The sequence below is a fragment of the Mandrillus leucophaeus genome, unplaced genomic scaffold, assembly GCF_000951045.1.
Source record: "Mandrillus leucophaeus isolate KB7577 unplaced genomic scaffold, Mleu.le_1.0 Scaffold1158, whole genome shotgun sequence".
NCBI classification, from domain to species: Eukaryota; Metazoa; Chordata; class Mammalia; order Primates; family Cercopithecidae; genus Mandrillus; species Mandrillus leucophaeus.
In genome coordinates, this window is record NW_012099854.1 from 208,825 (window position 1) to 235,847 (window position 27,023).

General features: G+C 39.3%; 1 protein-coding gene across 1 annotated transcript in view; it reads right to left on the reverse strand.

Moving 5' to 3' along the window:
* WDR47 (WD repeat domain 47) overlaps nucleotides 1-27,023 on the reverse strand; it is a 78,930-nt gene that overhangs the window by 10,041 nt on the left and 41,866 nt on the right. Inside the window, exons 6-13 of the mRNA XM_011998491.1 lie at nucleotides 22,544-22,667; nucleotides 20,523-20,701; nucleotides 14,050-14,307; nucleotides 10,431-10,506; nucleotides 5,747-5,904; nucleotides 2,310-2,479; nucleotides 1,634-1,804; nucleotides 757-888 (exon numbers count right to left, since the gene is read on the reverse strand). Of these exons, the coding sequence (XP_011853881.1) occupies nucleotides 757-888; nucleotides 1,634-1,804; nucleotides 2,310-2,479; nucleotides 5,747-5,904; nucleotides 10,431-10,506; nucleotides 14,050-14,307; nucleotides 20,523-20,701; nucleotides 22,544-22,667 (1,268 nt within the window). The remainder of the gene's footprint in view (nucleotides 1-756; nucleotides 889-1,633; nucleotides 1,805-2,309; nucleotides 2,480-5,746; nucleotides 5,905-10,430; nucleotides 10,507-14,049; nucleotides 14,308-20,522; nucleotides 20,702-22,543; nucleotides 22,668-27,023) is intronic.

Genomic DNA, 27,023 nt, shown 5'->3' on the forward strand with positions numbered 1-27,023 from the left:
ATGGTGGCAGGCGCCTGTAGTCCCAGCTACTCGGGAGGCTGAGGCAGGAGAATGGCGTGAACCTGGGAGGCGGAGCTTGCAGTGAGCTGAGATCGCACCACTGTACTCCAGCCTGGGCGACACTGTGAGACTCCATCTCAAAAAAAACAAAAAAGTGGTACAATGCAAAGAACAGTACATGGAACAATCTAAGACGTACTGTTAAGTTCAGAAAGAGGAATTTGTAGTGCATGCTACCATTTCTCTGTGTGTGTGTGTGTGTGTGTGTGTGTGTGTGTGTGCATTTGTGTTTACAGGAGAAGGGGGATTAGGATATATACAAACTTTCTGGTTATATATTTATAGAATATTTCTGGAAGAATAAATAAGAAATTGGTCCTTTAGTGAAAGAGAGACCAAGAAATAGGAATGGAAAGAAAACAGTACACTCCATTGTTCAATTTCACTTTTTGCCATGTGCATGCATTTTAAAAAATGTTTCCAGACGTCTGAGTTATAAAATGGCCCTGCTAACAGACAATCTGGGACATTATATTTAATCTCCCTGGGCCTTGGTTCCCTAAGCTGAATATTATTTTTACAAATAAGGTAACAAATGAAAGTATTTTGAAAGAACTGAAAGTAACTAATAAAATATCAAGTATTTATTTCATTATTTTTTCTATTTTTTATATTGCAGGGGAGACGAAGTAGGCCACTGCAATTTACAAAGTTTTTTTTCTCATATAAATTCATTTAAATTAAAGAAAAACCTACCAGTTCCATGAAATGTTGTGCCAACAACACGAACACAACTTGGTACTCGAAGATCCCAAAATCTAACAGTCTTATCTTGGGAACCAGATGCAATCATCCAGCCACTCCAGGTATAAAGTGCTAAAATATGCCCTATAAAAGATCATATACTCAATTATTAATGTGGGAGAGTGTCTTTCCATAACATATTCAAAGCTAAGCACTCTAGACTTGGGCAAGGTCGCTCATGCCTATAATCCCAGCTACTCAGGAGGCTGAGGCAGGAGGACTGCTGGTGCCCAGGAGTTCGAGGCTGCAGTGAGCTATGATCATGCCACTGCATTCCAGCCTGGGCAACAGTGCAACACCCTGTCTCTAAAAAAAAAGAAAAGCTAAGTACTCCTTATTTACAGGGCAAGTGGAGGTCTGGTTAATCAAATGTACTATGTGATAGAGATTTTTCACATTTATCAAATAGACTGACAATTTTAAAAATAAAATAAAATTCAGTAAAATGCACAACATCAAAACCATACTAGGCCAGGCATGGTGGCTCATGCCTGTAATCCCAGCACTTTGGGAGGCTGAGACAGGATGATGGCTTGAGCCCAGGAGTTCAAGACCAGCGTGGGCAACATAGTGAGACCTTGTATCTACAAAAAATTTTTTAAATTAGCCAGGCGTGGTAGCACATGCCTACAGTCCCAGCTACTCAGGAGCCTGGGTAGGAGGATCACTTGAGCTCAGGAGGTTGAGGCTGCAGTGAGCTGCAATTGTGCCACTGCACTCTGTCTGGGCAATAAGAGCAAGACCCAGTCTCTTAGAAAAGCAAATGCAGAGAGGAAAAAACACAGATTGAACAAAAAGAAAAGCAGCACTTGAAATTGATATTACATACCAGTATGTCCACTCAAAGCATGGAGGCCCTGTCCTCTTTGACAATCTGTTGTATAAATGTTACAATCCCCTGCTCCAGCACTTATTAAAATAGCTCCTCCGCTTTCTGGGCCTTCCATAAATGCCAAGTCTCTAATTGTTCCATCATGCATACTAAATTCCAGATCTGGTCCTGAAACAGTAATAAGAATTAAAAAAAAAAAAAAAAATGCTGCTCAACTTACTGTGGTAACTTGAGATTGCTAAACTACCTCAAAACTGGTCAAGAATAATGGTTCAGAAATATGGTTTGTATTTTCATTTAGGGATTGGTATTATAAGCAGTTTCACTTCACTGAGCAAATAATTTTATCAAAATAGCTATTACCATAGGATTATCTTGTCTCTTATCTCAAAGAAAAAGAGAGAGAAGACAGGTGATGTCTAGAAAACATCTGGTAGCTATTTAAAGGTTATTTTTCTAATAATTTTATAAAACTCAAACACCACCTAGACACCTGTAAGAATTTACTAAGAAAGAGTAATACCTCATGAATGTAACTAAACAATTAGAATTATTAAAAAATTCTTAAGATTATATTCTTGGATTTCATTAAAGACAATACAGAAATACAACATGGAGGAAACATAACGTATACACTGGTAAGCTAGCTACTGCTTACATACTTGGGCCCTACCTGTTGCGTTACAAGTCTCTGCATTGAAGGGCAGCACTTTGACGTATTTGTCATTTGATCCTGTTGCTAATAACTGACCACAAGGACTCCAGGCCACACAGTAAATGGATCCTTTATGATGTTTATTCCTTTTAAAACGTACCACTGGCTGCTTAGGAGTCTCATGTGCACTGAAAAGAAAAATTACAGAAAGATATCTCAATTTCTTGCTTGCTACAATCAATTATTATGAGGTTCCACATTATAGTTGTTCCTGAAGGAGCAAAAAGCATGTCAGACAACAGCTTATTAATAATTTTCAAAATCATAGAAGAAACAAATTAGAAGCATACTTAAAACCCAAAAAGTAAAATTATAAACCAAATCATACTAAACTAACTCTCATTTCAGATGACAAAGGAAACAGAATATACGACTTTAAAAAAAACCTCTCCATTTCTCATATTCTGTATGGATTTTAAACTCAGAAACAAAAAAAAAATTAAAAAGCTAACGCTTCCAAATTTTTTAAAAATGCAATAAGCATGTAATAAACATATAATAAGCACATAATAAACATGTAATAAACATATAATATAAGCAATGTGCAAAAGAGTTCTGTCCAGAGTTTAAAATCTGGTACAGGCAGACATTGTCATAACTACCTATATACAGTAAGGCAAGTATAAGTTGTTATATAGTCCAGTATAAAGCACTGGGCCTTAAAGGATAGGGTGAATTTTTACAGAAAAAGAAGGCAGAAGAACCACTTTAGTGACAATAAAATATAGCAGGGAAAGTACTGGCTGAGTATGCAGCAATGCAAAGAGTCTGTGCGGCTAGTGGTGAAAAGCACGAGGCATTTAGTAGAGTGAGCAGGAGGGATGTGGTGGGTGAGGCACTGCAGGCTCAGCTGTGGAGGGTTCTAAATGCCACGCTCCTCAAGAGTTTGTCCTTTAATGACAGTCAAACATTGGCTTAATGGGGTAACAGCATTTTATCTACACTTTGAAACACAGACTAATATGAAACTAAAGATTTCTAAATCAGGTATAACGATAAAATCAAGTCTATGTAAGAAAATGTACATGTTTCTGGAGATTCATCCTGAAGGATGAAAGGGTTAAATGACATGATATCTAAGATTTATTTTTAATACTTTAGCAAATAAAAAAGATGAAGGAAGCAATGTTACAAAAATCTTGACAACTATTGAATTTCAGCATACTAGTCTCTCTACTTTTGTGTCTTTGAAAATGTTCATAATTAAGAAATTTTTTAAAAACAAACAAGAAGACCGACAAATCTCTAATACCTAAGAAGCATTTAATATTGATCTAGGCAAGGCACAGTGGCTCATGCCTGTAATCCCAGCACTTCGGGAAACCAAGAAGGGCGGATCACGAGGTCAGGAGATCGAGACCATCCTGACCCCGTCACTACTAAAAATACAAAAATTAGCTGGGCATGGTGGCACGTGCCTGTAGTCCCAGCTACTCAGGAGGCTAAGGCAGAAGAATCACTTGAACCAGGGAAGTGGAGGTTACAGTGAGCCGAGATCGTGCCAATGCACTCCAGCCTGTGACAGACAGAGTGAGACTCTGTCTCAAAACAAAAACAAAAAACCAAAAAACTGACCTAGAGAACAGACGAGATAAAAAGATTTTCTTTTCAGCTGCACAACCAATTTATTACCAAGTACCACTGATTCCTTCTTTAAATGGATTATACCTCTCAAACCCACCCACTTTGCCCCACCGCCACTGCCACCACATTAGCCATCAAATACAAACAGCTTCCTCCCTTTCTCCCAGCATCTCCTCTTATTGCCATCCAATCACAGGCAGAGGGATCATCTCAAAATACATTTACACTTGATCTGCTACTTTCAGTGGTAAGTACTTTCACTGCACTCAGCATGAAATCTAAAATGGCTAGAAAGCTCTGCTTAATTTAGTTCATGTCTATCTCTGCGGCCTTATCAAACTCAAGCTCAAAATTTTCCAACCAATCTGAATTTATTTCAGTTCCTAAAAAAAGCCAAGCTCTTTCTCACCTCATGTTCCCTCTATATTATTCTCTTTTCCCTTCTCTTTACATAGCTAGGTTCTACTCATCCTTAGATCTCAATTTTAGTGCCTCTGCCTCAAAGAAGTCTGTCTCTGACTTGCCAGTCTGCACCCTACCCCATTCCCATTTTATTCTCTCACAGCACCTTGTAATCCTTCTTCATAACATCTACCAAAATGTGTATTTGTGTTCATTTGCATGATATAATGCAAATGAATGCATCTTCCCCACTAAACCAGAAGTTCCATGAAGCCAATAAACATGTTTGCTTTACACACAACTATAGTACCTAACACACAGGAACCCAAAATATGTATTTGCTAAATAAATGTATTTCTTTTCTTTTTTTTTTTTTTTGAGACGGAGCGCCCGCCACCTCGCCCGGCTAGTTTTTTGTATTTTTTAGTAGAGACGGGGTTTCACCATGTTAGCCAGGATGGTCTCAATCTCCTGACCTCGTGATCCGCCCGTCTCGGCCTCCCAAAGTGCTGGGATTACAGGCTTGAGCCACCGCCCCCGGCCTTATTTTCAAATCAGTTTCTTCACAGCCTATGACACCTCTGTGTTTGTGTAAGAAATACAAAAGATGAGAAACAGTTACCTTAAGTTCAAGTTAACCCTAAACATACAAGTCTTTGGTTCTACCTCCATAATTATTGCTATTTCTCACTCCCTTATAGAGAATTTTGCCATTCTTTCTTAAATATTTCTACTTAAATAATGCAGTGAGCACCAGTAAATTATAATACTATCAATTAACCTGGGCCTTATTATATTCCCTTTCCCAATCATTAAATGCTACCAACAGTCCAAAAGCCTAAATTATTGGTTTCAGACATAGAGATAGCAAAAAAATACAAACAAATGAAAAATCCCACCCCTCTGTTTCTCAAACTAGGGTTATAATTAAAAAGTCTTAAGAGGTGTAAAACAGTAAGAGTTGTATGTAAATTACATACATAATTTATAAATAGATGTGTATGAATAGGAAAAAACACAGTATATATAGGGTTCAGTACCAGCCAAGGTTTCAAGAATCCACTGGGGTTCTTAAAATGCATCCCTTGCAAATAAGGGGGGATTACTATATAAAGAATTTTCACATAAAAAACAAAATACAAAAGCCATGGAAATAAAGAAATCTAAAGCAATAAATGAGCAATGTTGTAATCAAAAACATTTTATGAAAAAATTATAAAGTTAATCAATGACTTAAGTATATTTCCTAAGCACTGAAAGTAAAAACAGTTATTTTGTAACAGAAAATAAAGTTTAATCAAAGGAAAGAAAGATTTGAAACACTACTGAATGGCAATTCTGGAAAAGGAACCTATAAGGCTAAATTAAAAACTAAGGTAAGAATGGCAGCACAAGTCATTGATCCTTACCTTGGATCAATTACGTCTGGGTAGGCACATACTCTCAGAGTTTTTGAATTAGAACCAACAGCATATAAACCTCCAGCTGGATGAAAAGCCACTGCTCTAACAGCTTGTGTGTCTTCTAGGATATTAATACAAACAAACTGCTTTTTTGATTTGTCATCCTATGGAAAGAATGAATATTAAAGTCACCTATTAAAAAATGAATTTGAAAGAATTCATCTTTCTCCCATTTTAAATTCATTTGAACTGTATTATTCTTGTTGGATCATGTTAGGTTTACTACCAATAACCATATATTATTTTCTCTATGTTTTTCTTACTTTATTAAATCTTAGTAACATCCTTTAAGAGGCAAACACACACACGAGTAGGCTACAGTGAAGAATCTTATTTTGGAGACTTAAGAAGCCACTAAGATACTTCCAGGTATTATCTTCAGTGATGCTTCTTATCTTTATTCTGGGACACCAGGTAATATTAAGCACCTACAGCTACCACAAATGCAGCAAATCTTTGAATCCTTTTAATAATGCACCATCAGATGAAACACTATTTGCAAAGTCACCCGTGTTTCTCCAAGCTTCATTACAGCCCCATAGATCCTTAGCCCTCCTGCAGCCAGCTTCTCCTGGATGGTTTCTAATGGTGTTTCTTCTATCTTCCATTGTTTATAATCTGGAAATTCCATTTTATTATGTTCATGTTCACGTCCATGTCCATGGGCCATGTCTGCATTCTTTAGATGATTCTTTTAAAATGCAGTATTACTGCTTTCCTTTTTTAAAAAGTTTTACTTTTTTTAATTAAAAAAAAAATACAGATGGAGTTTCTCCATGTTGCCCAGGCTGGTCTTGAACTTCTGGGCTCAAGCAATTCGCCCACCATGGCCTCTCAAAGTGCTGAGATTACAGGTGTGAGCCACTGCACCCAGCCAATTGTTCGTTTTGTTTTGTTTCGGTTTTTTTGAGATGGAGTCTTGCTCTGTTGCCCAGGCTGGAGTGCAGTGGCATGATCTTGGCTCATTGCAACCTCCGCCTCCCAGGTTCAAGTGATTCTCCTGCCTCAGCCTCCTGAGCAGCTGTGATTACAGGTGCCCACCACCACGCTAGACTAATTTTTGAATTTTTAGTAGAGACAAGGTTTCACTGTGTTGGCCAGGCTGGTCTCGAACTCCTGACCTGAAGTGATCTGCTTGTCTCAGTCTCCCAAAGTGCTGGGATTACAGGCATGAGCCACTGCACCTGGTTCCAGCCAATTGTATTTAAATACATATGATTACATGAAGTTTTTCTGACAGCAGTCTCCATATATTAAGTAGCAAATTCAAATTCCCTAATTTTTCTATTTTTCATTACTCATTGCTAAACTAAGCTCAGTTCATAAACACTCAAGTTTTTCTTCAATTACTAAGACAAAATATAGTAATAAATATGGGCCAGGCACAGTGACTCATGTCTATAATCCCAGTACTTTGTGAGGTCGAGTTGGGCAGATCGCTTGAGCCCAGGAGTTTGAAACCAGGCTGTGCAACATGGCGAAACCCCATCTCTATAAAAATGAAAAAAAAAAAAAAAATTAGCCGGGTGTGGTGGTGTGCATCTGTAGTCTCAGCTACTTGGGAAGTTGAAGTGGGAGAATCGATTGAGTCTGGGAGGTTGAGGCTATAGTAAGCCTGGGCAACACCTGTCAGGGAGGGGAGCGGGGAGTGGGGAGAGGGGAGGTAGAAGGTAGGGAGGGCTGGGGCACGAAGAAGGAAGGAAAGAATAAGTATGCATTCCTATATTAAGTTCTCTTTAACTATTAAGAGAAAAAAAGCCCACTAGAAGTTCTAACAAAAATAAGAGAGTATCATTTGTGTTTCCAAATGAAGGAAGTACAAAGGATTATTAATCTGCTTAAGAAAAAATGTTTACCATTATCTCTAGCAATGAATATTTCAGTATTTCAAGCTGAAGTTATAAAATGTCCCTTTAACAGCCTGGGCAACATGATGAAAACCCATCTCTACCCAAAAAAAAGAAAAAAAATACAAAAATTAGCTGGGTGTGGTGGCACATGCCTGTAGTCACAGCTACTCAGGGCGCTGAAGTGGGAGGATCACTTGAGCCTCGGAGGTCAAGGCTGCAGTAAGCTGAGATCGCACCACTGCACTCCAGCCTAGGCAACAGAGCAAGATTCTGTCTCAAATTAAATAAATAAACAAACAAACATCCCTATAAAATAAATGGAAAAATAATGGAAACATTTGAATGTTTCATTTCTACTTTTTGTTTTTTTTTGAGATGGATTCTCACTCTATTGTTCAGGCTGGAGTGCGGTGGCACGATCTTGGTTCACCGCAACCTCCACCTCCCAAGTTCAAGTGATTCTCCTGCCTCAGCCTCCCAAGTAGCTGATGTTACAGGCATGCGCCACCACACTCGGCTAATTTTTGTATTCTTAGTAGTGATGGGGTTTCACCATGTTGGCCAGATTGGTCTCGAACCCCTGAACTCAAGTGATCCGCCCACCTCAGCCACCCAAAGTGCTGGGATTACAGGTGTGAGCCACCGCACCCAGCCTTGTTTTTACTTTAAACTGTCAACTCGTCCATCCAGATCTATCTTCTGAAGAGAGAAGCTGAAGCAGTTCTGTATAAAAGCTTTGGTGACTCCTACTACTGATGTCATTTGAAACCACCGTGTCACCCCGACCAGGACTGACTGGACATGGTGAAGGAACCTCTACACTAGGTGTGGTCAATAGACTCAACCAAACCCTGTCTTTTGAGAAGTATGAATGTCAAGTACACAGACAAAGGAAAATCACTTCAGCTCTGGATGTATTCTGAGAGGTCTAGGACCCATAATGACTACAGCAATGAAAAGACTATGCCTCTCTCTACCTAAGCCTTTATTCATGCAATACAACCTAATGTGTTATACTATGTACGTCCTATGTAAGTGAATTGAATTCTGGTATTATTCGTATGAATTTGGCTAGAAATGTTGCATTTTCCAATAATCCATACAAAGGGAATGTGACTGCAAAATTATATAATAGCATGGGGTAGATAAGAGAAAAAGGGAGGAAAGATGACTAATTAACTAAATGGCCTATAGCACATCAATAATTACTACACATTGCTTTATAGCAGAAGCCACACACATTGATTTTATTTGCTGTCCTTCAGTGTTTTAAACTGACACAGAGTTTTGCTCTTGTTGCCTAGGAGGGAGTGAAATGGTGCAATCTCGGCTCACTGCAACCTCTGCCTTCCGGGTTCCAGTGATTCTCCTGCCTTAGCCTCCCAAGTAGCTGGGATTACAGGCACCCCCCATCACGCTCAGTTAATTTTTTGTATTTTTAGAAGAGATGAGGTTTCGCCATGTTGGCCAGGCTGGTCTCAAACTCCTGACCTCAGGTGATCCACCTGCCTTGACCTCCCAAAGTGTTGGGATTACAGGAGTGAGTCACTGCATCCAACCTTAAAATTTTTTTAATTTGTTGTCATTTAAAAAACTAGGATATTTCACATAAAAATCTAGATTTCTAGCTTTTCTTGAAAATCAGGTCAAGTGCAGTGTCTCACACCTGTAATCCCAGCATTTTGGGAGGCTGAGGTGGGAGGATTGCTTGAGCCCAGGAATTCGAGACCAGCCTGGGCAATGTAGTCAGACCCTGTCTCTATTAATAGATACACATACATATATTTTTTGGAGACAGAGTCTTGCTCTGTCCCCCAGGCTGGAGAGCAAAGGCATGATCTTGGCTCACTGCAACCTCTGCCTCTTGGGTTAAAGCAATTCTAGTGCCTCAGCCTCCCGAGTGGCTGGCATTACAGGTGTGAGCCACTATGCCCGGCTATTTTTTGTATTTTTAGTAGAGACGGGGTTTTGCCGTGTTGGCCACATTGGTCTCCAGCTCCCGACCTCAGATGATCTGCCTGCCTCAGCCTCCCAAAGTGCTGGGATTACAGGTGTGAGCCACCATGCCTGGCCTAATATTTTTTTAAAAAATCAAAGGAACTGGAAACACTGGACTTGCGTATTTCTTTTGCAAGGGACAAATGTTCCTTTATGCCTATTTCATCCCTAAAAGCATCTCAAATTAACACCTTTGTTTATGGGGTTAAAATCTGAACTAGGAAAAGTAAGATAGAGTGAAGCTATATACTAGTTAGGAAAAGATGCTTGGTTCCAAAGCAAAAAAAATAGGTGTACTGATGAGAAGCCCAAAGAGATACCAATAATGAAATTAACCATAGGGTTCAGAGAATAACACAGAGCCTCAATTCATGTCCCAAGGCCACTACTGGGCCATTAATATGAACGCTCCCACATGTCCAACTGTGCTTTCTAAGGCTCCCTCTTCAGTTACACCACTGAGAGTTCAACTGCCCTGAGCCTTGAAATAAATACCAATATTAGCAGTAATAACTATTTTTTTTAAAGTTTTTTTTTTTTTTTTTTAAAGACACGAGGTCTCACTCTGTTGCCCAGGTTGGAGTGGTGCAGCGGCTATCCACAGGTGCGATCTAGTACTCTACAGTCTCAAACTTCCGGGCTCAAGACATTCTCCTGCCTCAGCCTCCTAGGTACTGTACACCACGTCTGACTAAAACCGTTCTTTCTTTGAATTGAGAATTCCTTAGCAAAATTTACAAGTGCATATGAAAACAAAAAAACTTCCTTCCCCAAAGTATTACCTCTTCCCCTTTTGACCTTGATAGACTCCCTGAAGAATCTCCAAGAGGTGGCTTAATGACCGAATGTTCTGATGAGCTGTGGGAGTAGAAATTCAAGTAAAGTTTACTCCATGTATCAAAATAGAAACTAAATTAATTTATCCTTTCAAACACTAATTTTTCTTTTTAGCAAACAATCCTAGCTGACTCCAACGTTACTCTCGGGAGACGTTTATTAAAATAGCCTCTGGATTCAGTAGCACCAATGGGAGTTGTAAGGAGGAGATGAAAAGCCATTCTGGAAAGAAAATTAAGTCAAAGTCCACATATTTTATAGTGAGATGTCAAGTACCCTTCTCTTGCTTAGTTCCAGAATCCTGTTTGCCATGCTTAAATCCAACCCCAGACAGGACGCTGGAGAATGCTCCAGGGAAATTATCTGGCCCAAGAGAAAAAATATCAGAAACTCACAGTTAAGGGTCCCTTAGTAAAACTATGTTTCCACTTAATCACTTTTTATGAGGCCAACAGGCAGACAGATCCACCCACATATGTAGCCCTTCCTTCTAATCAGCTTTTTAATTTTTTATTTAATATTATAAAATATAACAGAGACAGGGTCTCGCTATGTTGCCCAGGCTGGTCTCGAACTCCTGGGCTCAAGCAATCTTTCCACCTCAACCTCCCAGATTGCTGGGATTACAGGTGTAAGCCACCATACCCGGACAGTTTTTGTTTTAATGCCTCACTGTTTACAGTCAGCCAAAGCTTTCTAGATACCTGAAGAAAGCCTAGATAAAAGGTAGAGACTAAAATGAACAGAAAAATGAACTTGGGAGAAGAGAAGCAATTTAGGGAACAAAAGCTACAAAAATATTACTTAAATCCTTAGATAGAAGAGGAAATAATGGATTAATAAGGAAACAAGAGCAAGATCTATTTTTTCAAAAGGAAAAGAAATTAGATAATAAGAAAGACCTCTTAGAAAATTAAAATATGGTAGAAAAAAGTAAATCCATAGAAAACGGAAGTGAGGAAATTGCTAAATAATAATTTTTTAATTTCCTAGAACTTAAGTTTCCAACTTAAAAGGGCCCATGAAATACCCAGAAGAATGAAGAAAAATAGAATCATTCTGAGGTCTATTTTCTATATCATCATGAAGTTTCAGACTATCAGGGAAGCGAAGAACCTGAAAAATTCCAGAGTAGAAGGAGCAATAGGCCTCACCCAAAGAATGAGGAATCAACCAGCCTCACCAACACAGTGAACATGGTGAAACCCCATCTCTACGAAAAATACAAAAATTAGTTGGGTGTGGTGGCGTGTACCTGCAGTACCAGCTGCTAGGGTAGCAGAGGCACAAGAATCACTTGAACCCAGGAGGTGGGGGTTGCAGTGAGCCAAGACTGCACCACTGCACTCCAGTCTGGGAGCCAGAGCAAGACCCTGTCTCAAAAAAAAAAAAAAAAAGAAAAAAAGACAATGAGGAATCAAAATAGCATCGGACTTTTTACTCAGAACACTAAAATTGGAAGACCATGTAGCAATGCCACTGAAACACTGAGGAATGATTTTCATCCTAGAATTCTATACCCAGCAATACTAACAAAAAAGGTGAAAAAGCAAACACATTTTTAGACATGCAAAGTCTCAGAAACTTCACCTCTAAAGTATCCCTTTTCAGGTAACTGTGAGATGTTAAAAACAGGGAACTTAATAAAGAGATGAAGTAAAGGAAACCCTAAGAGAACAGTAAGGAAAGTCCCAAGATTCTATCTAAGTGATCAAAAAAGCAATAAATATAAAGTGAAACAGGAGTGATCCTGGAGGGACATCTCCCAAGGAGAAAAAATGGAATAGAGAAATTTCTGATACTTTTTACAATTAATGAGAGAAGTTTTATGATCTTATAATTCTGTCAAAGCACTTACAGATAGTTTAGTGATAAATATTAAGAAAACTAATCATGTACAGACACATGTACAACAACTTGATGCAATTATTGTCTCCAGGAAAAACAAGAAGCTATATGAAAAAGAAATATAATCATATGGCACTACATGACTCAGTTGTAAATAACATTTACAAGGTCATAGTAATGTTAACACTGATACTGATTTAAACAAAAATTGATATATACTGAAGATAAGGGATAGACCAATTGAGGGTGCCATGCATGAAGAGTATGGTAGGGAATCAACACATAGCAAAAACAGTAATAGAGGCCGGGTGTGGTGGCTCATGCCAGTAATCCCAGCACTTTGGGAGGCTGAAGTGAGCGAATCATGAGGTCAGGAGTTCGAGACCAGCCTGGCCAACATGGTGAAACCCTGTCTCCACCAAAAATACAAAACATTAGCTGGGCATGGTGGCACATGCCTGTAATCCCAGCTACTCAGGAGACTGAGGCTGAAGAATTGCCACTGCATTCCAGCCTGGGCAATAAGAGCAAAACTCCATCTCAAAAAAACAAAACAGTAATAGAAGTATATTACTGAGAAATGCGGATATAGCAAAAGGCTGGGTGTGGTGGTTCGCTCCTGTAATCCCAGGATTTTGGCAGGCTGAGGTAGGAGGATCACTTAAACCCAGGAGTTCGAGACCAGCCTAGGCAACATAGTGAGATCCCATCTTTTAAAAAAAACAAACAAACCGTATTATACGTATCAGAAAAAATAGCCAAATGGGTTGAAAATGGCAGCCAATAAGAAATAAAACCATGGACAAAGATGGGTTCTATTTTAAGCCTTGAAGTACTATTTGTCTTTTGAAATCACGTATGTATATTACATGGACAAAAACAAAAATTAAATTTTAAAATTTGAGTTCTTGTTTCGAAAGTACTCAAAACAACTATTATGAAAACTGTAATAAAAAGCAAATATTAAAAAAATAAAAATTTAGAAGAGCAAAAATTGAATGTATGCTCTGAAATAAAACTAGGTTTTTGACACTAATTATTTATAAAGTGAATTCCTATAAGCATCCAAGTGCCAAAAGCAAGTTATGCATTTTTGTACTTAATCTCAGCCAAAAAGCTGGGAATCTCATCTTATACATTTTTTAATGAACCACCCTGAAAAGTGTTCTATGCTAAGAATAAAGAAAACGGTCCTTAACTATTCCCATTGCATAAATTAACATTTGTATACTAATGACAGCAAGATAAAAATTTTCCCTGAATAGTGAAAATGTAAATATGCAGTCTTCCACTGCTGTAATTGCCAAAGCGGCCAACACTGCAGCTGCAATCATTCCACCAGACTGTAAAACATCTTTCTATGCCCTGAAAGTCTGAATTTTAAGATTATTTGTTCAAAGATGCCAATTGAAGAAAAAAGAAAATCAAGAAGACTTAGAGATCCTAAAACTGTAGTTCTTTGAGTAGGATGGCTTATAAAAAATATAATTGCCTTGGTGGTAGTGAGGAAGCAAAAAGAAAAATAGAAGGAAAATGAAAACTATAAAGAGACTTAGACGTTGGTAGAACAGAATATAGACGAATGAAGGCAGATTAGGGAAAAAATATTGGTAGGCAGTAAGCTCTAAAAACTTTTATTTTAAGGCTCCAAAGACAAGTTCAACCTTCTAGTCATTAGTAGTAAGCTAATATTTCCAGGTTTTACAAAGCACTTACATTTGGCTTCCACAAGGTGATTCCTCCAGAAAAGGTATGTGATTTGTTGATCCAGGATTACGAGGAGTGCTTGTATGAATATTTGAAGCATCATGTGTTAATCTCTGACTAGAGTCTTGGGGTGGCGTAGTAAAACTAGTCACAGAAGAACTATTAGATCCATTGCCTTTGCTCCCATTACATTGCTGGCTGAGTGTTGATACTTCATTACCAAGGCCATCCATTCCAATATTTAACTCACCAAGCTTTTGAATGGACCTGTAAAATTAAACAATATAATCATTTTAAAATAAAAACTTAAATGCATTCCTAATATATACAAGATTAAAAGTGTGAAAAGGTAAATATATGCACATATATAATCTACGGCAAATTTAGTGTTAAAAATTACCACCATTAACTTAAGACATAACCAAGATACTGAAAGAAGATCCACATTTTCCCATAGTAAAACACTAAAGAAGATAGGCATAATGGGCATTATAGACTTTTCTTTTTTTTTTTTTTTTGAGTCAGGGTCTCGTTCTGTTGCCCAGGCTGAAGTACAGAGTGGCATGATCATGGCTCACAGCAGCCTTGACCTGCGGGACTCAAGCAATCCTTCCAGCTCCCACACATACCTGGGACAACAAGTGCACACTATCATGACCAGTTAACTATTCAAATTTTTTGTGGAGACAGAGTCTCCCTATACGGCCTAGACTTGTCCTCAGCTCCTGGGTTCAAGCTGTCCTCCCGCCTTGGCCTCCCAAAGTGCTGGAATTATAGGCATGAACCACTGTGCCCAGCCAATATCACAGACTTTTTGAAAGCAGCTTTTATTTAAAAAAAAAGAAAAAAAAAATCTGCTTCTTCCCAATATAACTTTGGTTTAATTTTCCATTTAAAACTTAACTTTTAAAAAGAGTCAATAACAGTATCACCACTACCAAAATTGCTCATCAACAAAACAAGCCATTTTCATTCCATCTGTCTTGAGTAGTATCAAGTAGGAAATGGATGACTTGAGCAGGCCATGATGAGTAAAAAGTCAAATGGCATCCCTAATACTCTACATGTACTCATTCACTCATTAATTCATTCTACGAATACTGTTTGCCAGGCTCTGATCTAGACAACAGGGAGATAAAACAGGGAGCAAAACAAGTTAGCCTCAGGGCCTTCCCCTCAACAAATAGTCTTTCCATTACTGTAGCCTGACTCCTTACGTTGAGATCAGGGCTACAAAGGGCACAAACAGGACGCTACTTTACTCTTTTAAGATTTAAACTCATGGGCCAGGTGCAGTGACTCACAGCTGTAATCCCAGCACTTTGGGAGGCTGAGGTGGGCGGATCACTTGAAGTCAGGAGTTTGAGACCAACCTGGTCAACATGGTGAAACACCATCTCTACTAAAAATACAAGAATTAGCCAAGCATGGTGACAGACGCCTGTAATCCCAGCTGCTCAGGAGGCTGAAGCAGGAGAATAACTTGAACCCAGGAAGCAGAGGTTGCAGTGAGCTGAGATCACACCACTGCATTCTAGCCTGGGCGACACAGTGAGACTCCATCTCCAAAAAAAAAAAAAAGATTTAGACCCATGGGCAGGAGCAGTGGCTCAAGCCTATAATCCCAGCACTTTGGGAGGCCAAGGCAGAAGGATTGCTTGAGCCCAGGAATTTGAGACTAGCCTGGGCAACAGAGGGAGACCCTGTCTCTACCAAAAAAAAAAGAAAAAGAAAAAGAAAAAGAAAAACGTAGCCAGACATGGTGGTGCATGCCTATGGTCCTAGCTACTTGGAAAGCTGAGGTGGAAGGATTGCCTGGGCCCAGGAGGTCAAGACTGCAATGGGCCGTGATCCTGCCTGGGCAACAAAGTAAGATCCCGTCTCAGAAAAAAAAAGAAAGAAAAAAAAAAAAAAAGGAAAGAAGGAAGGAAGGAAGGAAGGAAGGGAGGGAGGGAAGGGAAAAGAAAAGAAAAGAGAAAACAAAAAAAAAGGAAAGGAAAGGAAAAAGGAAAGGAAAGCAAAGGAAAAGGAAGGAAAGGAAGGAGAGGATAGGAGAGGGCGGAAGAGGGGAAAGGAGGGGAGAGGAGGGGAGGGGAGGGGAGAGGAGGGGAAGGAAGAGAAGAGAGGAGAAAGGAGAGGGAGAGAGGAAGAAAGATTTAGACCCAAAACTAGCCCAGCATCACTTTCTCCGGCTGAGATTCAATATAAGAAAGGACTAACACAGGGAGTACAATTATTGAAAGGTATTGTGGCTCATGGTATTTTTTAATTGTCCTATATTAAACATTGTGTGTGTATATTTTTAAGGCTTAAAAAATACTTACCAAAAAGCAGCTCAATATTATTAGAGGAACTGTTAGCCTTTACTAAATATGTATCAGTTAAAAATTGTAATTAAATAGCATTTCTCAAATTGTGTTCTGTGAAACACATTTCTTGTGAAATGTACATATATCTTTTTTATACTCTCCATAAAAAAGGATATGAGGTCAAATACACTTCAGAAAAACACTAAGTATAAAAAGCATTTAAAATGCTAATACAGGCCAGGCACAGTGGCTCATGTCTGTAATCCCAGCACTTTGGGAGGCCGAGGCGTGCAGATCACCTGAGGTAGGGAGTTTGAGACCAGCCTGGCCAGCATGGTGAAACCTCATCTTTACTAAAAATACAAAAATTAGCCAGGCATGGTGGTGGATGCCTGTAGTCCCCGGCTACCTGGGAGGCTGAGGTGGTGAATCGCTAGAACCTGAGAGGCAGAAGTTGCAGTGAGCCAAGGTCACGCCACTGCCCTCCAGCCTAGGAAACAGCAAGACTCCACCTCAAAAAAAAAAAAAAAATGTTAATATAGCATTTGAACTCTCTTAAAATGGGGTGGGATGGGGAAGAGGCTGAATATGCCTATTAACTGTCAAATCAATGGTGCCAATTATTAGTATTAATAAAAACAAAAGATCAAGAGGTATAAAGTAATGATATAGCATTATTAATAAAATTCATATCATGCTATAATTTTTTCAGTAAGATCTAATTGTATAACACAACTTATTTCTCTTCTTTCTATGCCCCTCAGAAGGAAGAAGTAAAACTTAAATCTGGAAATAATGACCTGCAGCAAGAGTGATTTGGAAGAATAAAACATTAAGAGGAAAAAGCACATTTTAATTTACAGATCCTATCTCCATTCAATTTGTCCTTGATATTAGGTATCTTAAAGCCCTAGTACAGGCTCAAGTATATAAAACTAAAGAGTCTAGAAAAAATAATGAAACAAAAATATCGGGCCAGGAATGAGCCTGTACTCCCAGCACTTTGGAAGGCCGAGGCAGATGGATCACAAGGTCAGGAGATCGAGACCATCCTGGCTAACACGGTGAAACCCCGTCTCCACTAAAAATACAAAAAAAAGAAATTAGCCAGGCGTGGTGGCGGGCGCCTGTAGTCCCAGCTACTCCGGAGGCTGAGGCGGGAGAATGGCGTGAACCCAGGAAGCAGAGCTTGCGGTGAGCCAAGATCGCGCTACTGCACTCCAGCCTGGGCGACAGAAAAAAAAAAAAAAAAAAGAGAATGCAGAAAATTTATGGGAAACTAATATATAAAAATTTAGGATGGACCGGGCACAGTGGCTCCGTATCAAAAACAAAAACAAAATAATAAATATACTATAAATAAACCTAAATTATAAGACAGAATTTAAATTATTTAAATTCTAGGCCAGACATGGTGGTTCTCGCCTGTAATCCCAGCACTTCAGGAGGCTGAGGCAGGAGGATTGCCTGAGCTCAGGAGTTCAAGATCAGTCTGGGCAACATGGTGAAGAAACTTCATCTCTACAAAAAATACAAAAATTAGCTGTTTGTGGTGGCTGGAGGATCACTTTAGCCCCAGAGGTGGAAGGTGGAGGCTGCAGTGAGCCATGACCACACTGCTGCACTCCAGACTGGGCAACAGAGCGAGACCCTGTCTCAAATTTTAAAAAAAAGAAGAATTTAAATTCTATTTATGATTGTCTTTAAAGGAAAGATGAACCTTCCTGAATAATTTCACTTTTTTTCTGAGGACATATATCACTAATCACTACTGGGGAGGAGGGTCACAGAACTTTGCCATTTCATCTTCTCACTGCTAGATATCTGCTCTTACTGCAAAATAAGTTGGTCAGAAATTAAAATTACATCCATGACTTTTATGGCTATGAAGAAAACATCCAAAAATCAGAAATGGCAATTCATCAAATAAGAATAATTCTGACAAGCCACTGACTTCATCAGAGGTGATAAGAAAATGATACCCAAACAGAGGCCTATTTAGACTCTTGAGACCACCAGTTTAAACAATCCTTGTGTGAGCCGGCTACGATGACTCATGCCTGTAATCTCAGAGCTTTGGGAGGCCAAGGCAGGAGGAGCGCTTGAGCCCAGGAGTTCACGGTTATAGTGAGCTATGATCACACCACTGCACTCCAGCCTAGGATGACATAGCAAGACTCTATCTCTATTTAAAAACCAAAAAGGGTGGGCGCAGTGGCTTACACCTGTAATCCCAGCACTTTGGGAGGCTGAGGCGGGCAGATCACCAGGTCAGGAGATTGAGACCAGCCTGACCAACATGGTGAAATCATGCCTCTACTAAAAATACAAAAATTAGCCAGGTGTGGTGGTGTGTACCTGTAATCCCAGCTACTCAGGGGGCTGAGGCAGGAGAAACGCTTGAACCTGGGAGGTGGAGGTTCCACTGAACCCAGATTGCACCACCATCAGTCTGAGCGACAGAGTGAGACTCCGTCTCAAAATTAAAAAAGGCCAGGTGTGGTGGCTCACACCTGTAATCCCAGCACTTTGGGAGGCTGAGATGGGAGAATCCCTTCAACTAGGGTAGTAGAGGGTGCAGCAAGCTGTGATTAGATCGTGCTACTGCACTCCAGCCTGAGTGACAGAGTGAGACTCCATCTCAAAAAAGAACAAAAAAAACAAAAAAAAACCCACTCCCTTTGTGAAGGTTTGAAGACAGGATCAATTTCAGGCTCATTGACTTACATAACACTCAGAGTTGTCAAGCAGATTACTTCCAATATTGTTGAATCAAGTGAAGAGCTAACAGTCACCATTACAGTTACCTAATTGTAACCATGATGATAGCCAACATTTATAGGACACTTCCTATGTGCCAGAACTGTTGTAAGCACATTTGTATATATTAATTGACTTAATCTTCCAACAATCATTGCTTATTTAAATATTTACTATTTTATTGAATTCTAAAAACACACACATAAGACCAGGAGTGCAGTGGCTCATGCCTGTAATCCCAGCACTTTGGGAATAGGTGGATCACTTGAGCCCAGGAGTTCAATACCAGCCTGCCCAACACAATGAAACCCCATTTCTACTAAAAAAATACAAAATTAGCCAGGTGTGGTGGCGTGTGCCTGTAATCCCAGCTACTCGGGAGGCTGAGGCAGGAGAATTGCTTGAACCCAGGAGGCAGAGGTTGCAGTGAGTCAAGATCGCGCCACTGCACTCCAGCCTGGGCGACAGAGTAAAACTCCATCTCAAGAATAAATAAATCAATAAATTAATTAAATAAAATAATATAAAATAAAAACACATGTGTATATATTTCTCCTATAATTGCAAACAATAAATGTAGTTCATATTGTTTTGGCAGAAATTATAACAATCATTTTAATATATCAAATCAAAAAAATGTATAGGTTTAAGCACTTTAGTAACAATAAAAATAGCAGCTAACAACACGGTGTTTACAGTGTGCCAGATACTGTTCTAAGCACTTCACACAGATTAACTCTATTTATCCTCATGGTAACCTTGTAAGAAGGTTAGAGGAAATAAGTAGATAAGGGCCAGCACAGGGACTGTAATCCCTGCACTTTGGGAGGCCAAGGTGAACGGACTGCTTGAGGCCAGGAGTTTGAGACCAGCCTGGGCAACAGAGCAAAACCCCATCTCTACAAAAAAATAAAAAAATTAGGTGGGTGTGGTGGTGTGTGCTGTAATGCCAGCTACTCAGGAGGCTGAAGCAGGAGGATCACTTGAGCCCAGGAAGTTGAGGCTGCAGTGAGCCAAGATCGCGCCTCTGCACTCCAGTCTGGGAGACAGTGAGAGCCTTGTTTCCAAAAAAAAAAAAAAGGCAGCAGATAAAGAGATAAAAAGAACTAGAGTAACTTCCCCTAGATTCTCAGTTACCCTGGGACAGCTGAATCCACCTGGCTGTCGGCTATGCACAGGTTCAGCCTGTGCACTGAACCTCTGCACTCTTCTGCTCTAGTTGCTTAGGGAATAAGGACGAAACTAGATGAGCCCTCAGAATGCTGTGACTAGAAAGCAATATGTAACTCCACATTACTTGAAATGCTTAAAAAGCCTTAAAATGTCCAACTATACATAGAAAGTAGCAGTTATTGCATGTTTTAAATAGCTTTCAAATAACTCCGTATTTTAAAAAGTGACTAGAAGACCAACCTATTAAGGAACTGTTCAGTAAGATTCTGCTGCTGATCAGGACCATCCTCCTGATTCACGCCTCCTTCAAGCAACATCTGTTGGTATATCTGCCGCTGTTGCTCCTTCTGTTCTAAATGCTGTTGATAGCGTAATCTTTGCCTATAATATTCTTGAAATTGTTCTGTTGAATCTCGAAGCTTAAAAACATTAGAAAAAATATACATATTTGAGCAAATTATGACAGAATATGTCTTCACTCAACAGTACTTTTTATAAATGCTGAATAAAATATACAATTAGCTATATTTAACAATCAAAAATACTTAATCTATTGCTCTTTGAAAAACAGTATGAGTCTTAATACTCAAGTGGATCAGTTAATTTGCTTTATTCCACAGAAACAGACTGACCGAAATGAATGGTTGCCTTGGTTCCCTGACTAACCCAAAATAAAAATACAAATTATAATGCTTACAAGGGGGCCATGATCAGAGAATATGAATGTAGATAAAGACTAATACAAATCTGGCATTTCTTTAAAAATATCCATACTGCGGGATGGCATTAATATTTAATAAGCATAACGAGATACCAACTTACCCCAGCCAGAATGGCCATCATTAAAAAACAATAGATGTTGGAATGGATGGGGTAAAAGGGAATGTTTACACATTGCTGGAGGGAATATAAATTAGTACAGTCTCTATGGAAAAAAACAGTATGGTGATTTCTCAAAGAACTAGATCTACCATTCAATCCAGCAATCCCACTGAGTATCCACTCAAAGGAAAATAAGTCATCATATCAAACAGACACCTGTAAGTGTATGTTTATCGCAGCACAATTACCAATAGCCCTAAATTAGTACTAAAAAATGTTCCATGTACACTTGAGAAGGGTATGTATTCTGCTGTTATTGAGTGGAGTGTTTTATATATGTCTGTCAGGTCTAGTTGGTTTACAATATTGTTCAAGTCCTCTATATCCTTATTGAACTTCTACTTAGATGTTTCATCCATTATTGTGAGTAGGGTATTGAAGTCTCCAACTATTATTGCAAAACTATTTCTTCCTTCAGCTCTCTCAATATTTGCATCATATTTTAAAGCTCTGTTGTTTGGTGCATATCAATGTACTTTTAACAGTAATTTTTTTACTTCATTCTTTTTTTAATTTTAATTTTTTTCCTGCATTGCTATAAATACATTCTTAATAGTTGAAAACAAAAAACATATTTAACTTATTAAAACCACTTAACCCCTTAGAAATGCCACGCTATATAAACCTGTTTGTTTGAGACAGAGTCTCACTTTGTCGCCCAGGATGGGGTGCAGTGGTGCAATGTTGGCTCACTGCAACCTCTGCCTCCCAGGTTCAAGCGATTCTCCTGCCTCAGCCTCCCGAGCAGCTGGGACTACAGGTAGTTGTGCCACCACGCCCTGCAAATTTTTTGTATTTTTAGTAGAGATGGGGTTTCACCATGTTGCTTAGGCCGGTCTTGAACTCCTGAGCTCAGGTGATCCACCTGTCTTGGCCTCACAAAGTGCTAGGACTACAGGCAGGAGCTGCCACACCCAGCCTATACAAAACTTATATCCTATTTCACAATAAAATTTCCTCAGAAAAACACTAGAACCCTGGACTTGGATAAAAGTTTATTCTGTATTTAAAATGTTTAATTTCTTATTCTTAAATCTAATTAGTAAAATATAGGCCATATATCTTAAAAATGTAAACTAGCCATGTTTAATGTAAGCTCAATTACTTGAGTCACAAAGCATGCAAACCATGCAATGTCACCTGTAATATTTTATATTGTTAATAAATTGACCTGTTAAAATTGCTCCAGAATACATAAAGGCAACTAAATACATCACATATTCGTTGAAGAGAGGAGAAAGTAAGCTAATAATAAGAAAATCTATGTATATTCTTTCCTACTCCCAAATATCAGAAAATTCTTTTTATATTCTAAGTAAATTCTATTACTTCTTACAAAGAGAATAACTCTAAAAAACACTAGGTATAGTAAATATTACCTCATTTTTTTCTTGTTTAGCTGGTCCTGGATTCTGTGCTCCATTTGCAGGCTCTTTTTCTGAAACTGCACTCTGGCCCAAGATTTCACTGCCTATAGGCCTCTGTGCATCAACAGGTGTATCACTTGAAGAAACATGCAAAAAAAACAAAAAGGCAGAGGGGGGAGTAAAGGAAAATATATTTTAGTTAGAGAAATTTTATTTTATTATTATTATTTTTGAGACAGAGTCTCTCTCTGTAGCCCCGACTGGAGTGCAGTGATGTAATTTCCACTCACTGTAACTTCCACCTCTCAGGTTCAAGCAATTCTCCTGCCTCAACCTCCAGAGTAGTTGGGAACACAAGTGCCTGCCACCACACCTGCCTAATTTTTTGTATTTTTAGTAGAGATGGAGTTTCACCATGTTAGCCAGGCTGGTCTCAAACTCCTGATCTCAAGCGATCCACCCTCCCCAGACTCCCAAAGTGCTGAGATTACAAGCATGAGTCACCAAGCCCAGCCAAGAAATTTTAATTTTAAAAAATGAATAGGCCAGGCACAGTGGCTCACGCCTATAATCCCAGCACTTTGGGAGGCCAAGGCAGGCAACTTGCTTGAGCTCAGAAGTTTGAGACCAACCTGGGCAACATGGCGAAGCACAGTCTCTTTTAAAAAAAAAAAAAAAAATTAGTTGGGTGTGGTGGGGCACCTGTGGTCCCAGCTACTCGGGAGGCTGAAGTGGGAGGATCACCTGATCCCGGGAGGTAGAGGTTACAGTGAGTCAAGATCACGCCACTGCACTCCAGCCTGGGTGACAGAGTGAGACCTTGTCTCAAAAAATAAAAAAAGAATATTTAGCCTGTGTATAAACTATACACAAATAGATTTTTTATTTTCCTTTCTTCTCTTAAAAATACTACAAAAAGAGTTTTTAAAAATAGGAAGGTCTTAATGGAGGAGTAATGGGTTATTAGGTAGGGAGAGTGAGAGTAGGTCTCCAGTTTAAAATCAGTTGTATGGGCCAGGCGCAGCAGCTTATGCCTGTAATCCCAGCACTTTAGGAGGCTGAGGTGGGCAGATCACGAGGTCAGGAGATCGAGACCATCCTGGCCAACATGGTGAAACCCCGTTTCTACTAAAAATACAAAAATTAGCTGGGCGTGGTATGCGCCTGTAGTCCCAGCTACTTGGGAGGCTGAGACGAGATAATCGCTTGAACCAGGGAGACAGAGGTTGCAGTGAGCCGAGATCAGGCCACTGCACTCCAGCCTGGTGACAGAGTAAGACTCTACCTCAAAAAAATAAAACTAAAAATAAATAAAAAATAAAATCAGTTGTGTGGCCTTGGGACAGTCACTTATATTCTCTGTAGCTCAGCTTAAAATAGGCTGATGAATACAAATAATAGGTTGGATAACATAATGCCTAAATTATCTTTATAAAATATAAACTTACAGTTTTGTTATCTAAAGATTTTTTCCTCCAATATGTTCCTATACAATTTTAAGAATTTTTGAGATTTTATTAGAAGACTTTCTTTGGGCCAGGCACAGTGGCTCACACCTGTAATCCCAACACTTTGGGAGGCTGAGGGTGGCGGATCACCTGAGGTCGGGAGTATGAGACCAGCCTGACCAACATAGAGAAACCGTGTCTCTACTAAAAATACAAAATTAGCCGGGCATGGTGGCGCATGCCTGTAATCCCAGCTACTTGGGAGGCTGAGGCAGGAGAATCACTTGAACCTGGGAGGCAGAGGTTGCAGTGAACTGAGATAGCGCCATTGCAGTCCAGCCTGGGCAATAAGAGCTAGACTCCCTCTCCAAAAAAAAAAAAAAAAAAAAAAACTGAGGAGGAGTTTTTTGGCTACCAGGCTGTGCTGTAAATTACTAATGACCACAAGAAGTCCCCTTTTATGTCCACAAAGAAAAATTTGTAAGAGCTATTAACTGTATAAAGAATAAAATAACCTTCAAAAAGTAACATTTCATTTAATTTTGCAACATATACAGAACTTCCATATGCATTATCTCATTTAACTTGCACAATAACCTGTGAAACAGGTTATAAGACCCACTTCACAGAGAGCTAACAGACTCAAAAAACAAGTGATTTTCCTAAGATTGCACAGCTAGAAAATAGAGCTTGAACTCGAACTCAGGTCATCAGATTCCAATTCCAATGCTGGTCCATGCCTAAAATACATGCATTTCAAGCTTACATATTTCAAATGACTTTTCCTCCATTTTAAGTGTCTCTGTTCAAGCGGAAGGATATCCTTATAAAATATTACACACTCCCTTTCTTTCATGTTTTATCTTCTTGTTCACCATAGTAATCCAATCACATTGTAGCATGGTGTTAGCACATAGTAATCACCAAAAAAAAAAAAAAAAACTTTTTTTTTTTGAGATAGGATATCTTGCTGTAACCCAGGCTAGAGTACAGTGGTGCAATCAAGGCTCACTGCAGCCTCAACCTTCTGGGCTCAACTGATCCTCCCACCTCAGCCTCCCAAGTAGCTGTGACTACAGGCACACACCACCATGCTTGGCTAATATGTTTGTATTTTTCTGTAGAGACAAGTTTTCACCATGTTGTCCAGGATGGTCCTGAACTCCTGGGTTCCAGTGATCCACCGTGCCTAGTCTGAAATATATTTTAAATGCATACCCACATAAAGAAAAAAAAAAAAGATACTGACTTCAAGTATTTCAAGTAGTACTCCTCATGTTGCATACTTAGCATAATTGGTCTAATTGAGTTTATATATATATTTAAAAAAACAATAAATAGAGATGGGGTCTCACTATATTGCCCAAGCTGGTCTCAAACTCCTAGCCTCAAGCAATCCTCTCACCTCAGCCTCCCAAAGTGCTGGGATTACAGGTGTGAGTCACCGTACCTGTCCTAATATTTTTTAAATTACATCTAAAATATATTTAAAAATAAGTACATTTGTTCCAAAGTAAATTTTTACACTTTATCCATAGGACAGTAACTCTCACAGCATTTCATTAGTAGTCCTTTTTGACACACTGTCCTTACCAAAGCTATGAGCTCTGAAGGGAAGAAATTTATATTCCCTGAGTACCAATCACATGCTTGCCACTCTACTAGAAGCTTTATCTCATTTTGCAAGCCAATGCTTTATTATATAGAGAAGATAACTGAGGCTCAGAGAGATTAAGTAACTTTCCCAAGGTCACACAGCCAGTAAATGGCAAAGCTATTGTTCAGACCTATATCTGACTTTAAAGACTGTGTTCAGGCCGGGCGCGGTGGCTCATGCCTGTAATCCCAACACTTTGGGAGGCGGAGGTGGGCAGATCATGAGGTCAGGAGTTTGAGATCAGCCTAGCCAAGATGGTGAAACCTCGTCTCTACTAAAAATACAAAAATTAGTCAGGCACAGTGGCAGGCGCCTATAATCCCAGCTACTTGAGAGGCTGAGGCAGGAGAATCGCTTGAACCCAGGAGCAGAGGTTGCAGTGAGCCGAGATTGCGCCACTGCACTCTAGCCTGGGCAACAGAGCGAGACTCCGTCTCAAAAAAAAAAGAAAAAAAAAAAAGTTAACCTACCCTTTAGGAAGTCCCTCACTTAACTGACTCAAGTTAGATTATCCTCTCTAAAGAACATGAAAGAGCCGGGCGCGGTGGCTCATGCCTGTAATCCCAGCACTTTGGGAGGCCGAGGTGGGCGGATCACGAGGTCAGGAGATCGAGACTAGCTTGTCCAACATGGTACAACCCTGTCTCTACTAAAAATGCAAAAATTAGCTGGGCATGGTGGCACATGGCTGCAGTCCCAGCTACTTAGGAGGCTGACGCAGGAGAATCGCTTGAACCTCGGAAGTGGAGGTTGCGGTGAGCCTAGATTGTACCACTGCACTCCAGCCTGGGCGACAGAGCTAGACTCTGTCTCAAAAAAAAAAAAAAAAAAAAAGACTGAGGAGGAGTTTTTTGGCTACCAGGCTGTGCTGTAAATTACTAATGACCACAAGAAGTCCCCTTTTATGTCCACAAAGAAAAATTTGTAAGAGCTATTAACTGTATAAAGAATAAAATAACCTTCAAAAAGTAACATTTCATTTAATTTTGCAACATATACAGAACTTCCATATGCATTATCTCATTTAACTTGCACAATAACCTGTGAAACAGGTTATAAGACCCACTTCACAGAGAGCTAACAGACTCAAAAAACAAGTGATTTTCCTAAGATTGCACAGCTAGAAAATAGAGCTTGAACTCGAACTCAGGTCATCAGATTCCAATTCCAATGCTGGTCCATGCCTAAAATACATGCATTTCAAGCTTACATATTTCAAATGACTTTTCCTCCATTTTAAGTGTCTCTGTTCAAGCGGAAGGATATCCTTATAAAATATTACACACTCCCTTTCTTTCATGTTTTATCTTCTTGTTCACCATAGTAATCCAATCACATTGTAGCATGGTGTTAGCACATAGTAATCACCAAAAAAAAAAAAAAAAAA